This window comes from Megalobrama amblycephala, linkage group LG14 (assembly GCF_018812025.1).
Source record: "Megalobrama amblycephala isolate DHTTF-2021 linkage group LG14, ASM1881202v1, whole genome shotgun sequence".
Classification (NCBI taxonomy): domain Eukaryota; kingdom Metazoa; phylum Chordata; class Actinopteri; order Cypriniformes; family Xenocyprididae; genus Megalobrama; species Megalobrama amblycephala.
Window position 1 is genome coordinate 46,413,990 of NC_063057.1, and position 15,022 is coordinate 46,429,011.

At 39.2% G+C, this 15,022-nt stretch overlaps 1 protein-coding gene across 5 annotated transcripts in view; it reads right to left on the reverse strand.

The window, feature by feature from the left end:
* Positions 1 to 4,430: 4,430 nt before the first annotated feature.
* Positions 4,431 to 15,022, reverse strand: part of LOC125245792 (gastrula zinc finger protein XlCGF57.1-like) — a 90,487-nt gene continuing 79,895 nt past the window's right edge. Inside the window, exons 2-4 of one of the 5 annotated variants that reach the window (XM_048156551.1) lie at positions 11,912 to 11,945; positions 11,259 to 11,406; positions 4,431 to 6,246 (exon numbers count right to left, since the gene is read on the reverse strand). In XM_048156551.1, coding sequence (XP_048012508.1) covers positions 4,577 to 6,246; positions 11,259 to 11,343 — 1,755 coding nt within the window. In that variant the 5' untranslated portion in view covers positions 11,344 to 11,406; positions 11,912 to 11,945 and the 3' untranslated portion in view covers positions 4,431 to 4,576. Of the gene's footprint in view, positions 6,247 to 11,258; positions 11,874 to 11,911; positions 12,103 to 15,022 lie in introns of those variants that run through there. The other 4 variants (XM_048156550.1, XM_048156552.1, XM_048156549.1 and 1 more) reach the window with 4 other exon arrangements.

Here is a 15,022-nt window from a genome sequence, read left to right on the forward strand (position 1 = left end):
ACCACTGTTAAGGGCAGATTACTCAAAAACAAAAATGCAGCAATAGAAAACATGTTGCAGTGTGTTATTAATTCACTGATTCTTGAGATAAGGGCCAAACATGTCATACACACAAAAGCCCTCTTTATGTTAAAAATAAATTCATCAAAATAAAAATATTTAAAAAGTTACATCTAAAGGAAATCTGGATACTTGGGACATTCATTACTTTTATTTATAAATAATTTTGTTAGTATTATTTTAAATACATGCTCTATACTTGGAAATACATGTAAATTTAACCTGTTCTCAGCATGAGGCCATGAAGTTAAATTGCCAGACAAAGTGTTTAAAAATGCAACAAATTCAAAAATATGCAAATCAACTCACTCAGGATTTTTTAAAATTCTGAATAAATCAGGCAATGTCATGGTCATTTCAACTCTGAGGAGCACTTACAATTTTCTGCTCATTGTGGATCTTACAGTAGGACACACAGTCCTGGAAGTTTTATATAGTTTTATATTTTATATAAACAATATCAAAGTCAGCAGCTTTAACATGTCAACTCCGTTATCCCATTGTAATAGTTTCCGTAAATAGTTGTGAGATATATCTTGGCATTTTTATATGTTTATTAAGGCAGCTACAACTGAGAAAGAAAACAAAATTGCTCCACTGTACAGCATGTGGTGTTTTATGGTGCGTAATTAAACACCTTTACCTTATTCGTTATTTTTCTCAGGTTAGGTAAGTAAGTCAAATCTGATCTAAATTATAAGCACCTTAAAACACTTAGTTTCAATCAGACAGAAGACCTCTCCATGGTCTGTTCATGTTCAACGACTTAAATTAATGCCATGTGAGGCAGAGTTTAGTTATAAAGTCTAAAAGACGCACCACAAACACAGCAAAACAGTTGTAATACTGGAGGAGCTAGTCAGCTAGTCTATCTTTCTATTCATTGAGACTCACTCTGTTGTTGTGACAAGTGACCTCCCGGCCGTAAATAAAACTTAATTTCTACAAAGAGCAACTTGGAAGTCGTGTCAGGTATATGCTGCACAGTTGAGAAATAGAAGATCCTACGCTCAAAAGACAACAAAAGTAACAGCCAAGTGTGATTGAGGTAGTGATAGTAGCTTCTTGACGGGATGCCGTCACCATACTTCAGGGAAGTATTGGATTTTATTGTAAGTATTCAGGAATTCAGGGAATTACCTCGAGATACTGTAGTATTGTATTAACAACTAGGAGTTGTTTAAATTGTCAGTGGTGAAGTCAGATTTGTATTGAGAATTTCCACGACATTACACACAGGCGAGCACCCAGTTTAAGTCCATTTTATAATAATAAAGTTATAATACTTATATGTACATAATTTTCTAATTCAATTCGTTTTGTTTTAAATGTTTTTTTATTTTTCCTGCTGACTATCAAGTTTATGGTTAACGAATGGTTTCCTACACTGATTTCAGTAAGCTACTGTATCTTGCATCATATTTTCTGATGTTCATTCATGTTTATTTCGATCTGTAAAGTAGTAAAGAGGAAGAGATGATCACGTTCACTCATGATCTGCGACAACTGTTCAAGTGAGGGCCAGGAATTATATATGGCTTTTGGAAACAAAGCAGGCAATTGAGGAGAACAATGACATCTTTGCCAATGTGGCATCCATCGGCCTACCAACAGTAGCCCACCTTTTGAAGAGGCACCAGGTAATAATGAAACACATTTACCTGGTGCATTTTGAGAGAAACAATGACCGGGTGAAACAGCTGAGGGCTGAGTATGTTCAGGTACAGCAGTGTATACCGTATTTGATGCATATCCTACTTCATACAAAATATATTTTTTAGAGGGTGATGGTAGAACTAAACTCTACAAGGTTGTGGTACTCCAGGAACTGAGTGTTACACCCCTGACATACAATAATACAATTAGATAATACAATTGATTCATAAGGACATGTGTTTATGGACTATTTTGGGGTCAAGTAAAACATCACCAAACCCACTCACCATTCTATTCGTACACTAGATTTAATTACATCACATGGAATCGATCTTACTGAAATGGATATTGTCAGATTATTAAAGGAACCAGTTTTTGTGTTTACATGCCAATCAATAAACCAGCAACGAGAATCTAACTACCTAAACATCTGTCTGTGTAGTCCAAAATATCAGCAGGAAATCCTATCCTATAAATATTATTGTATCTCTTCTCATGTCTGCAGTGCCTGCGAATGCAGCAAGAGTTTTTGATTTTGCTGTTTTTCCATCAACTGCGTGAGTCGACACTATGCTTTTATGCTTTATTAGGAAAAGAAAGTCTCGAAGTGTACAAAATATTACCTCCTCCTTGTTAACGAACCACCTGCTCATGCTGGATGCGTATCCGCAGTAAGGACTGGTGGGAGCGGGTAGTCTTGCTTGAATTTACTGACGAGTGAAAGGAAAACTTTCGCACGTCTCGGCAAGCATTTGTGAAACTATGCCAAATCATGGAAGATATTATGAGTCCTAAAGATTTGCGAGTGTGTGCCCCAGTACCTTTGCAGATGTAGAAGCTCTCTACAGGCTTGCCAGTTGTGAAGAGTATAGGCTGGTGGCAAATCAGTTTGGTGTGCATGGTTATTCCACGGTTAAGAATTTGTGTACATGTTCTGCAAAATAATGGTTATTCATTAAATCTGAGAATTTATGAAGGCCCCAACTTTGCAAGAGGTGATCGCTCAGACATTTGAGGTGAAGTATCATATCCCTCAAGTAATTGGATGTATCGACAAGACACACATCCCCATCTTGGCACCCAGCGACGGCTACCGGGATTTTGTCAATAGAAAAGGCTGGACTTCATATGATCTCCAAGGAGTTGTTGATGAAAACTGTTTGTATGTCCATTACAGTTAGATAATGTTATGTATAATATGAGACAAGTGGCTCATAAAGGGTTACACTGAAAGCAGTGCTCTTACTCCATCCAAACAGTCATTCAATGTATATCTGAGTGCTGAAACTGGGTTCTCTTAAAACTCAACGATTTCCACTACACCTTCATCCCCTACATGGCCACCACTTGCTGTGCTCTTTAGGGCTATTTAGGGTCCTAAATTAACCATTCTGTTTCTCATAATTTGTCCATTAGCTTTATCATTTTTCATTTATTAAATTTAACATTTAATTCCATTCAACTGAACAAAGATTGAAGTCTGTAAAATGATCTGTTCTTCCTATCACAAGGAGGAACTGTAAAACTCTGACTTCAGAATTCAAAATGGCTGCTCAGCACATTAACAGTAAGCGAAACAGTAGTAATATATTGTTTATTAGCACTTCTGTTCGTCTGTCTTAAACTCAGTGGTGCACAAAGTACTTTTGTCTACTGGTATTGCCTGTACCAAAGGTTTGCCTCAATGCATCAATCTTGGTTTTTCAACTTGTGTTCTGGAATGTGGTCAACTCGGGCGTGACATCATTTCCTGCCCTGACTTCTGAGGTAAATGGAACGCACCATTAGCCTTCACTGAGTGGTCCATGTTCAGAAGAACATGTGAAAATGCACCTCCTTTACACACACTTCACTGTGCATGTTCGAAAGCGAGATGCAGTACCGCTGATTTACTTGCGCTGTTGTGAAATTCGTTTAAAAGAAAGGTTTTAAATTACTTTTTATTTTTTAATTATAAGCGCAGAGCCTAAAGGGGCTGTATGTAGGAATGACACCCAGTGGTTGAAATAGGTACTGCAGTCCAAATTCAAAATATTGTTTGGCCCACCCCCTCCTTCAAAGACGCGGGTTGCCAGCAGCAAGAGGGAGCGCAATTGACAATGAAAGCTGAGGAGACTTACATGCTGTAAGCTGATTTATCTGTTGATTTATCCGTTTTAATATGCTGTCATTCATTTTTAGATGGATGCAGAGACTTTTTAGGTCAGGTAGAATCTGCGATTCTCTGACCCAGTTTGTTTGCTGGTTTCCATGGCTGCAATATGCGGTGTTTTCCATCAACTGGCAACCTGTGATGTCGAAATACTATTGGATAAACTGCAGCACAAGGTTTCACACAGACCAAAACAAAGACAGACATTCCGACACGGAACATACATTTCAAAGTAGAATATCTGGCTTAAGCATTGTTTTTCTGAGAAACAAGTAGGTGAACTTAGCATGTTTCCTAAATATCTGCAAACATATTGGGGTATTTTTATGCTTTATTAAAGTGAAAATCTTACATATAGCCCCTTTAAGGTAAAATGATGCAATCCTGAGCAGAAATTCAGGCACTGAAAAGGTTGATACCAGGCGCCCTTGTATCTACACAATATTTTGTGTGAGATATTGCAATACTGGGCATTATTGATTTTTCCCCCACCCTTCTAATATTTAACTGTGGATTCATTCACTGAAGTTGAATCAGATAATGCAGTGTAATGTTCATTATCTTGTTTCATTCAGTTTGTCTCTTTATTTCTGACTGTTCATTTACATTGTGGCATTTCACAGCAAGAAAGAAGATTATGTATCTGATATTTGTTTCTGAGATATTTAACTGAATCAATAATTGAGCGATGACACTATACAATTGAAATTAATTTCGTACTATACAGATTTTCTGGTGCCATTTTAAACTGCCAAGCCATTTAAATCTCTTTCCACACAAGGAACACAAATAGGGTCTCACATATGCATGACTTTTCAGGTGAATCTGCAAGTGTGATGGCAAAATAAATTTTTTATTACACTGAACACAATTAAATCTCCTTGCTCCAGAATGAATGCGCAGGTGATTTTCAAAATTGCTTCTCTTTCTAAATCTCTTACCACACACAGAACATTGCAATTTCTTTCCAGAATGAGTTTGCCAGTGACGATTCAAGTCTCTTTGATATGTGAAACTCTTCTTGCACTGAAGGCACGTAAAAGGCTTCTCTCCAGTGTGAACTCTCATGTGAACTTCAAGGTTTCCTTTACGTGTGAAACTCTTTCCACACTGAAGGCAGATGAAAGGCTTTTCTCCAGTGTGAACTCTTATGTGAATATCAAGGTTTGCTTTGTTTATGCAGGTCTTTCCACAGTGATGGCACATGAAAAGCTTCTCTCCGGTGTGAGTTATTACATGATTCTTAAGTTCTTCACTGTCTGTGAAAGTCCTTCCGCACTGATGACATAAAAAACAGTTCTCTCTTGAGTGAATCCTCATGTGGTAATTAAAGGTTACTTTATGTCTGAATTTTTTCCCACACTGATCACATGTGAAAGGCTTCTCTCCAGTGTGAATTCTCATGTGAACCTTGAAGTTTCCTTTAAGATTGAAACTTTTTCCACACTGAAGGCACATAAAAGGCTTCTCTCCGTTGTGAGTTGTTACATGATTCTTAAGGTTTTTCCTGTTTGTGAAACTCCTTCCACACTGATGACATGAAAAACAGTTTCCTCTTGAGTGAATCTTTATGTGCTGATTAAGATTTTCTTCACATCTGAAACTCTTTCCACACTGGCCACATATGAAATGTTTCTCTCCAGTGTAAGTTCTGACAGGAGACTTAAGACTTCCTTTTTTTGCGAAGCTCTTCCCATTCAGTTTGCAGGTATAAGGGCTCTCTCCAGTGTGACTTCTCATGTGGATATTAAGGGTTCCTTTACGTGTAAAACTCTTTCCACACTGATCACATGTGTAAGGCTTCTCTTTGGTGTGACTTCTCATATGAGTCTTAAGACTTTCTTTTCGTGTGAAGCTCTTCCCACACAGTTTACAGTTGAAAGGACTCTCTCCAGTGTGGCTTCTCATGTGGGTATTAAGGGTTCCTTTACGTGTAAAACTTTTTCCACACTGAAGACACGTGTATGGTTTCTCTCCAGTGTGACTTCTCATGTGAGTCTTAAGACTTTCTTTTCGAGAAAAGTTGTTGCCGCACAGTTTGCAGGTATAAGGGCTCTCTCCGGTGTGACTCCTCATGTGGGATTTAAGGTTTCCTTTAAGTGTGAAACTCTTTCCACACTGAAGGCATGTGAAAGGCTTCTCTCTGGTGTGTATTCTCATGTGGACATTAAGGTTTCCTTTTTGATTGAAACTTTTTCCACAGTGTAAGCAGGGGAAATCACTTTTAGGACCTGTCTTTCGAGCTCTTTTTTGCGATGAAGTCTTTTCATTCTGTGAGCACTGAGACTTATCTCCAATTATGAAATCATAATGTTTCGCATACTGTTTTTCTTTCACTTCATTCAATTCTTGACTCTCCTCTTTCAGTGCCATCAGGTCTAAAGTTAAAAAAGACAAATACAAGTTAACCCCAGTTAAAAGGTACAAAGCAACAGACATCAAAACAAACACAAAAAGCATTACATAATCAAAACCAGCATAAAGCATTAAAACAATACACATGCTAGATACTATATGCACTAAGCTACTGAAAGTGGTGTTACCTGAAATCTCAACCTCTTCTCAATACTGTTAAATATTTTCTTTCTTTAGGACACATCCAAAAAAGCTGGCAGTTATCAAACACAGCTTTACCCAGAACTAGTTTGTTGTAGACCAAAAAAAATGTGCATTTGTGTAGTCAGGCAGTGATGTTGGCGAGAAGGCCTGGCTCACAGTCTCCGCTCTAATTCATCCCAAAGGTGTTCTTTTTCGGGTTGAGGTCAGGACTCTCTGCAGGCCAGTCAAGTTCCTCCACACAAAACTTGCTCATCCATGTCTTTATGGACCTTGCTTTGTGCACTGGTGCGCAGTCATGTTGGAACAGGAAGGGGCCATCCCTAAACTGTTCCCACAAAGTTGGGAGCATGAAATTGTCCAAAATGTCTTGGTATGCTGAAGCATTAAGAGTTCCTTTTACTGGAACTAAAGGGCCAAGCCCAACCCCTAAAAAACAACCCCACACCATAATCCCCCCTCCACCAAACTTTACACTTGGCACAATGCAGTCAGGCAAGTACCGTTCTCCTGGCAACAGCCAAACCCAGACTCATCCATTGGATTACCAGACAGAGAAGTGTGATTCGTCACTCCAGAGAACATGTCTCCACTGCTCTAGAGTCCAGTGGCCACAAAGCTTGGAGGTCTGTAGCTATTGACTCTGCAGAAAGTTGGCAACTTCCTCTCTAATTTTACGTGGCTTACCACTTTGTTGCTGAGTTCAAGTGGTATCATAAAGTGGAAGCAATAACAGTTGACCGTGGAATATTTAGTAGTGAGGAAATTAATGCACAGGTGGCAACCTATCACAGTACCATGCTTGAATTCACTGAGCTCCTGAGAGCGACCCATTCTTTCACAAATGTTTGTAGAAGCAGTCTGCATGCCTAGGTGCTTGATTTTATACACCTGTGGCCATGGAAGTGATTGGAACACCTGAATTCAATGATTTGGAGGGGTGTTCCTATACTTTTGGCAATATAGTGTATAACATGCTACTTCTAGGAATAAAATGTTCAAACAATAAACTAGTTATTATTAATATCACTTACATTTTAGACAATATTGACTGTTTTGTTCCATTTCAGCAAGTCACTTGTTTTTTTCATGTTTAAAAGTCATATTCCCCCCCCCCCCCCCAACATTTATTTGTATATTCAAAAAATATTTAAAACTATCTGTAACGAAGTTCGTCAATACGGGAAGAAGGAGGCGGGAACCGGCGAACATTCAACAAAACTTTAATTAGAAATAAACAAAGAACAAAACGAAAGTAATGCCGGCAGACCCTCGCGGACGTCTGCCGGCCACACAAACATAATAAAACGTAAAATAAAGTCCAGGCCTGGTCCTCTCTCGTCCTTCACTGTAGTCGCTCCTCCTTTTATGCTCCCGGAGCTCCTCCGTGAGGGACTCAAGGCCGGTGCGCCTCCCAGGTGAAGCTCATTAACACTCGCGCCACCGGCCTCGCGCCGTTCCCTCACGGCTCTCGCCCGCCCTGGTCGCCACATACCCCCATCGCCCCTCGCAGGCCGGGGGGTACTCCCGAGACTGCGCTCTACTCCCCCCCGGGGCCTGTCTCGGCGGCCGCAGCACCTGGGGGTAAGGACAGACGAGACGAGAGAAAGGAGACGGAAGCAAGGGGAGCGACAGGACGAGAGAGGGGAGAGAGGAAAAAAGAGAAAAAAAAAATTCTTGGTCCGGTTCCCCGACACACTGCCGTTCGGTCCTCAGCCAGCCGGGAGGCTCTTCCTCGCGGTGCCATGCGGTGGCACTGGACGCTCGGTGGACGGCCCGATCCTCGACCGCCTCCTGGCGGCCGGCGATGGCTCCTCCGGACTGAGGGCAGCCGGCAGCGAGTCCCCCGTTCCCTGCTCCTCCCCTTTATGGCGGACGGCAGCAGGCTCCGGCCCACGGCAAACGGCGGCGACTCCTCCGCTCCCTCTTGGACGGCAGCCACCCCACCTCGTCCCAGGGGCACAGCCTCGAGCTCTCCGTCCCACCTGTCACTAGGCTCCAGCACCACCGCCTCGGGCAGCCTCTCGCGGTCTACACACACTCCCGCGCTGCCCGAACTCCGCAGCACCGCGATCCCCCTCAGCAGCGAGGGCTCTTCGACAGCATGTCCCTCCTTCCTCCCGGGTTTCGGCACCAATGTAACGAAGTTCGTCAATACGGGAAGAAGGAGGCGGGAACCGGCGAACATTCAACAAAACTTTAATTAGAAATAAACAAAGAACAAAACGAAAGTAATGCCGGCAGACCCTCGCGGACGTCTGCCGGCCACACAAACATAATAAAACGTAAAATAAAGTCCAGGCCTGGTCCTCTCTCGTCCTTCACTGTAGTCGCTCCTCCTTTTATGCTCCCGGAGCTCCTCCGTGAGGGACTCAAGGCCGGTGCGCCTCCCAGGTGAAGCTCATTAACACTCGCGCCACCGGCCTCGCGCCGTTCCCTCACGGCTCTCGCCCGCCCTGGTCGCCACACTATCGTGTAATGTCATTATTATGATTAATTATCATTATTTAATGCAGTTGTAATTGTAGTTGTAAATGCGGCTCCTGCATCAGCATCAAACGGAGTACGTAAATACTGAGTCGGCGTTCGCACGTAAATACGGAAGCGCTGCACTTTGTTTACTATGTCAACAGCATAGGAGACTGACAGGGAAGAGAAGAGATTGTTGAATACATTTTTAATAAATGATTGAATAAAATGATTGTTTTTGCATACAAAAAGTATTCTTGTTGCTTCATAAAATGGAGATTGAACCACTGCTATCACGTCGACTGTTTTAACAATGTCTTTAGTACTTTTCTGGACCTTGACAGTGGTAATTTAATTGCTGTCTATCGAGGAGTCAGAGAGCTCACAGAATTCATCAGATATTTCTAAATTTGTATTCCGAAGATAAAAGAAGGTCTTATGGGTTTGGAACGACATGAGTGTGAGTAATTAATGACTGAATTTTCATTTTTGGGTGAACTAACCCTTTAATTTGATAACAGCCCTATAGTGTCTTATTCTAATTTAATTTATTCATCAAATGTATAAATTTAAAATGAAAGATGAAGCATAGCTACACTTCATACAATTAGGTAAAAATGGCCTTGGGGTAAATATCACAAATATGCATATTTAAATATGTCAAAGCTGATATGCAGAACACTGATAAGAATATTGCTTAACAATAAATTATATTTACACCACAAAAAAATCCCAACATTTTTACTTGGACAAGTGAATGACTGATTAATCACATGCCAAGGCTTAATGCCGAGCCATGATAAACACCATAATTTAACACATAATCAATCAACAGTAGTTCATTTGCAATCACCACTTGCTTGGCATTAATCTGTGGTATTCACTGATTGTGAACTGCTCTGAAACCATGAGCCTTTAGAATGTGCAACAGCGTAATGTATTTAATTTGAAAAGAGCAGTGCTTACATTTAATTAAATGTCCCCACATTTAAGACCTTTTTAAATAATTAAGACTTTTCTTATACCATTTAAGATATTTAAGACCTTTTATAAACTTAAGTTAAATAAAACTGAACTTAAGGGTGCTCACAATTGGCAAGTTTGGTTGAATTAAACAGTTTAACTCTGAGATCTTGTCATATTTTATTACCATTTTTTTAAACTATAGTTAATAAACTGTAATAATGCATGAAATGTTCAAGGTGTCTGAATACATTTTGGTTTGACTGTACATCGAGCACATTTAGCCCAGCACACAGCATTGTTTTGAATTTTTGTTTAGTTCCATCACAGAATATACGTCATTAAAGCCAACCAGGACTAAATGTATCATTTTCTTTTTTGGTCTGGACCAAAAGAACCAAGAGAATCAAACTACAAGTGTGAACACACCCTTAGACTTTTTAAGGAACTGTGGAGACCTTGTTGAAGGCAGCATTAATATTTGAAGAGTTTGGTTCCAAAACGCGATAAACGCCATTTTCAAAAACTTGAGTTTCCGCCAAAGTCAGTATTGTATCTGGTCGGTATTGAAAAGTCATTTATTAATTTTGCGCAAAATGCGATATCCGTCGTGTTATTCTGTCACGTTTTCTCCCTTTCTTCCCAAAACGCGACAAACAGCAGTCTCCTTTTTCTGCAGAATGCGATATTTCCGCTCTCAACCAATCACAGCGCACCATTCCACGCACTGTAAACATTGAAGGCTTTTTAAAAAGCCGTTTTTAATACCAATGTACTCGGCAAATGTGTTTATTTAACTGTGCGGTGGTGCCAGATGCTCTTTAATCGGTAATGACAAATAATTCATAACATTAACAAGATGACCATTTTGGGAGCGACGGCTGAATGTATTTTTAGTAAAATGCCTGAATATAAGATAAATATTGGCAAAGTTTAGACTCTTACATATATGTGAATCAACTTACTTTGTTGTGTATTTTCAATTTGAAAAATAACTTTTATATTGATGGATTAATTGCATTTTGAAAAAAAAAATTGTCATGGATTTATTGCATTTTGAGAAAAAAATAATACGTTTTTATAATAAACTTTTTAAAATCAAAATGTAGATTTGAATTTTTAATGTTTTTATAACCAAATGATGCTATGTGAAAGTTTGAAACAGAAAATAGTGTTTTTCCATCTTGCCAATTTCTTGGTAAAGAAAACACCTTTTTACTCAAAATAATCAAAATGGAGTTATTGCGTTTTGGAACCAAACTCTTCATTTGGCTCCATATCAAATGAAACAACTTTAATTAGGACACTCGTATGACATTCTTCAAAAATATTCATTTCTGTAGAGGAGGACATTTTAAACAGGATCTAAAATGATTGAGTTCAGATTGAGAATGAAACCAACCTGTTTGTTCCTCAGTATCTTCTTGTTTCACTCTAAATGCTTCTTCAATCTTCATGTCTTCACTCTCCTCTTTAATTAGCGCCATCTTTATAATAGTGTCACGTGGATCTCAGTTGCTTCACCAGGAGTTTTCGTGTGTTTGGACACTCTGTCATGTTTAAGATGAGAATAATTAAAAGAAAGAAAAGAACTTGTTTGCAAATCCAAACTAAATCTCTGGGTGCTTCTCAATCAGCTCCCTAGTTCAGTATTCAGTGCACGGGCAAGGGAGTCAGTCAGAGTGATAATTAATGGCCTTATTAGCCTTATGGGGCAAGAAAATGTCCCTGTATTGAGTTATTGTTTCTAATATTTATAACAAATAAAATACAGTCAAACAACATCACACAAGCAAGTTTGCATTTTTTTGTTTGTTTGTTTTTCCAAAAACTATCACCACAATTGCAAATTTGACACTGATTTTAGGGCGTACTCACACTAGGCACAGTTGCCTCATACTAAGTACAAACATGTTGGTCCCCCATCCACACCCCACCCACTGGCCTGCCCTCACATTAGCCATCTTTCCACGGTTGGGCCAATGCGAGCCAGGGCGTGCTAGGCATTAGTATAATTAAAAGGAATAATAGGCCTAGTAGTTAATAGTTACTTGCCTGTTTAGCTGAGCCATCCATGGAACAAACAAAACTGATGAAAAAACACATATACAGACAATTGACATTTAATCTTATTACATGAATAGTTAAAGGTGCAATATGAATATTTTTGCAGTAAAATATCCAAAACCCACTAGGCCAGTGTTATATATTTTGTTCATTCGAGTACTTACAATATCCCAAATGTTTGCAACTATTTGTAAATCTTGAGAAAATTGCAATTTTAACCAAGGCTCCGGGACGTGTGAGGAGTCGCCTGTCAATTGCATCATACCTGCGTTACCCTCGGTTTCCGGTTTTATTTTGTAGAAACCATGGAAACACCAAAGATGCTTTGATATATTACATGTTTTAATAGACAAGGGAACAACTGTTTATATATATTTATATAGATATATTTATAGACAGAAAACTAATTGTTGTTATATAGCTCAACACGTTTAGTCTTATTTAAATCAAATTTGCCTCAGAGAAAATCACTACTTTATGAAGTAGCTAACATAGCATAATCAGATGCAGCTTTATTTTTAGTAAAAGTAATACAGAATTGTCTCCATCATATAATAAGTTTTAAAATTAATAAACTGTTAATAAAAAGAGCTGTGTTACCTCATACTCATGACCTGAAAAGCAGAAGCGGCGCCGGCGCGATTGCGCAATCGCTCCAGCATCCTCGTTCAGTTCCCACAACACTGGGTCCTGCTCTGCTTCATACTACAGTAACAATAATAATCGCATCCATGAACATGATTTCTTCCCGAGTCCTATCTTTATTCTTTTGCACCGTCCGTTGAGGCAAGACCACATGTCCCAAGATTCCGCACTCAAACTTGGCGTCATCAAGCTACGCCTTTGTTTTGAATAGGCCTCTAGCAGACAGAATTATTACATACTGCACCTTTAATTGCATTGTATAGATTTTCCTTTCAATAAAACATTTGCAATGCGTTTATAAAAGCTTTATGCATGTTTGGCCTGAGTTTTTGTTGCAAATACACTGATTTGACCAGCAGGGGTCACCAGAGTGTGGCATTTTGAGCGCTTAAACAGTGAATCATTTTGCGAAGAAATTGGTTCAATTTGAAAAGCTTAATTTCTCTCATCACTACTTCAAGCAATCTTTGGTTTTTCCATAAAAATACGTATATTTATTATTGCAACAGTTAGCATAAGTAGCCTTTAGCATCACATATAAATATATTTCTGCCTCGTACAGTTTTCAGAATCAGATCATCATCAGAAGTTATTTCAAACACTCACTGGTGTCTGAAAGTGAGTTTTGAGCTGAAAATGGTTTAAAATGTCTAAAATGTTGAAGTTAGCCGGTAGCCTGAAATGATAACATGGAAAATGTGCAGTGGTGTTGACCCATAGACTGAAAAAAAAGATGGACGACGTGACGCTGCTTCCTTCCATTGTAATGAACTGAATGTAAAACGTACAACGATGGGCGTTGACATTACGCAAAAACGTTAGTTTGGAGCCTGGGCACGTGCAGAAGGAATCGTCAGTGGAGCCCGGAAAAAAGTTCAGTGATCCGTCAGATCCTGTAGTTCGGTTAGTAGAGTTTACTGCTGAACAACTCATTTTGTCGGTGTGAAATAACACAAAAATCGAAAATTAATAGTTAGTTATACATCTTCAATCTCCCCTCAAAGCTCTGACAGTCCTCAGAGAAGCTGTCAATCAAAACTGTCAATCATGACGACACGCCCCATTTCTATAGCATCAAATTGCTAGCTAAAATCAAACTTATCACAAAAACGAACAATTGAATATATATCGGCGTGATAACTACCTTAAATGACCAAAACTATCTTTCGGAAAATTTTATTTCAAGCGTAATTTACTTTTTTGTATTGACTCAAATCCCGTTCGTTTGAATGGAGAGGGCGAGGTTTATGACCCGTACTGCATCTAGCCACCAGGGGGCGATGAAAGAGCCTGCAGCTTCACTTTTCAGGAAGTATAAGGCACACCCGTGTTGATCTAATTCTGACTCGGATAAACTCCGCCTTTGTTCATGACCACTCCTCAAGCCCCAGTTGGCCCGCTTTTTACCAAGGTATTTGGTGGGCCGTTGGCCCCAATGAGGCCCGATACAAGCCCCGGAAGTGACAGTGGAAACGCGACTGACCCTGGCACGCACTAGAATGCTCACTTTTGCCCCAACAGTGGAAACACAATTTAATGTTCCAGGCCTGAACACATTTACAGAGCAACTTTGAAGAAAACAGGAAGAAAAGCACTCTTGCTATTAAACTGTCTAATTGATTTATCATTTATGCAGCGCAGTGCTTTTCACTTATTTGTGCTGCATGTATCAAAAGATTATTAGCGAGGCAGGTGACGTTTAGACAGGAATTTGCACCTTTACTCACAAACTACAAAAGTGTAGTAATAGAAGATGTTTTTTGTTGTAATGCTGTGAAAGACAGTTGCCCGAGTCCAACTGAACCGTGCCAACCTCTTCAACCCCTTAACGTGAATTTAAAAAAATAAAACAGCTTTGCTACCGAAATTTACATTATATGCTATTTCTCTGCAATGAGGGGATAATTTCGCTTTTTTTAAATAAAAAAATTAAATAAAACTATAAACTTCTCTATTACATCACTGCAAAAAACTATTTTCTCACTTATTTGTCTTGTTTCCAATCCAAATATCTAAATTTCTTAAGTCAAGATGAATTTACTACACAAGTAAGATGGCATAAATATCTCAAGATATTGACTTGTATTTTTTTCTTCTTCTTCTTCTTCTTCTTTCAGAACACAAGACATAATATCTTGTGCCATGTTACTCGTCTGGTAAATTCGGACTGGAAACAAGACAAAATACTAGGAAAACATTTTTATGCAGAGTACAGACACACGAAGGAAATTCACACTCACAATCTCTCTCTAATTCATTCAAAGCAAATTAAATATTACCGCGCTACTAAAATAACAAACGAAAACGACCGTTATTTTCTTCGGTTTTAAAATAATTTTAGTATCAAAATAAACCCGAGGGTCAACCATGTCGCATAGTAAAGTGATCACCAACAGAATAATTTTGGGCAGGCATTATTGTAAACACAGACTTCGGATAACAGTCGTGTCTAAA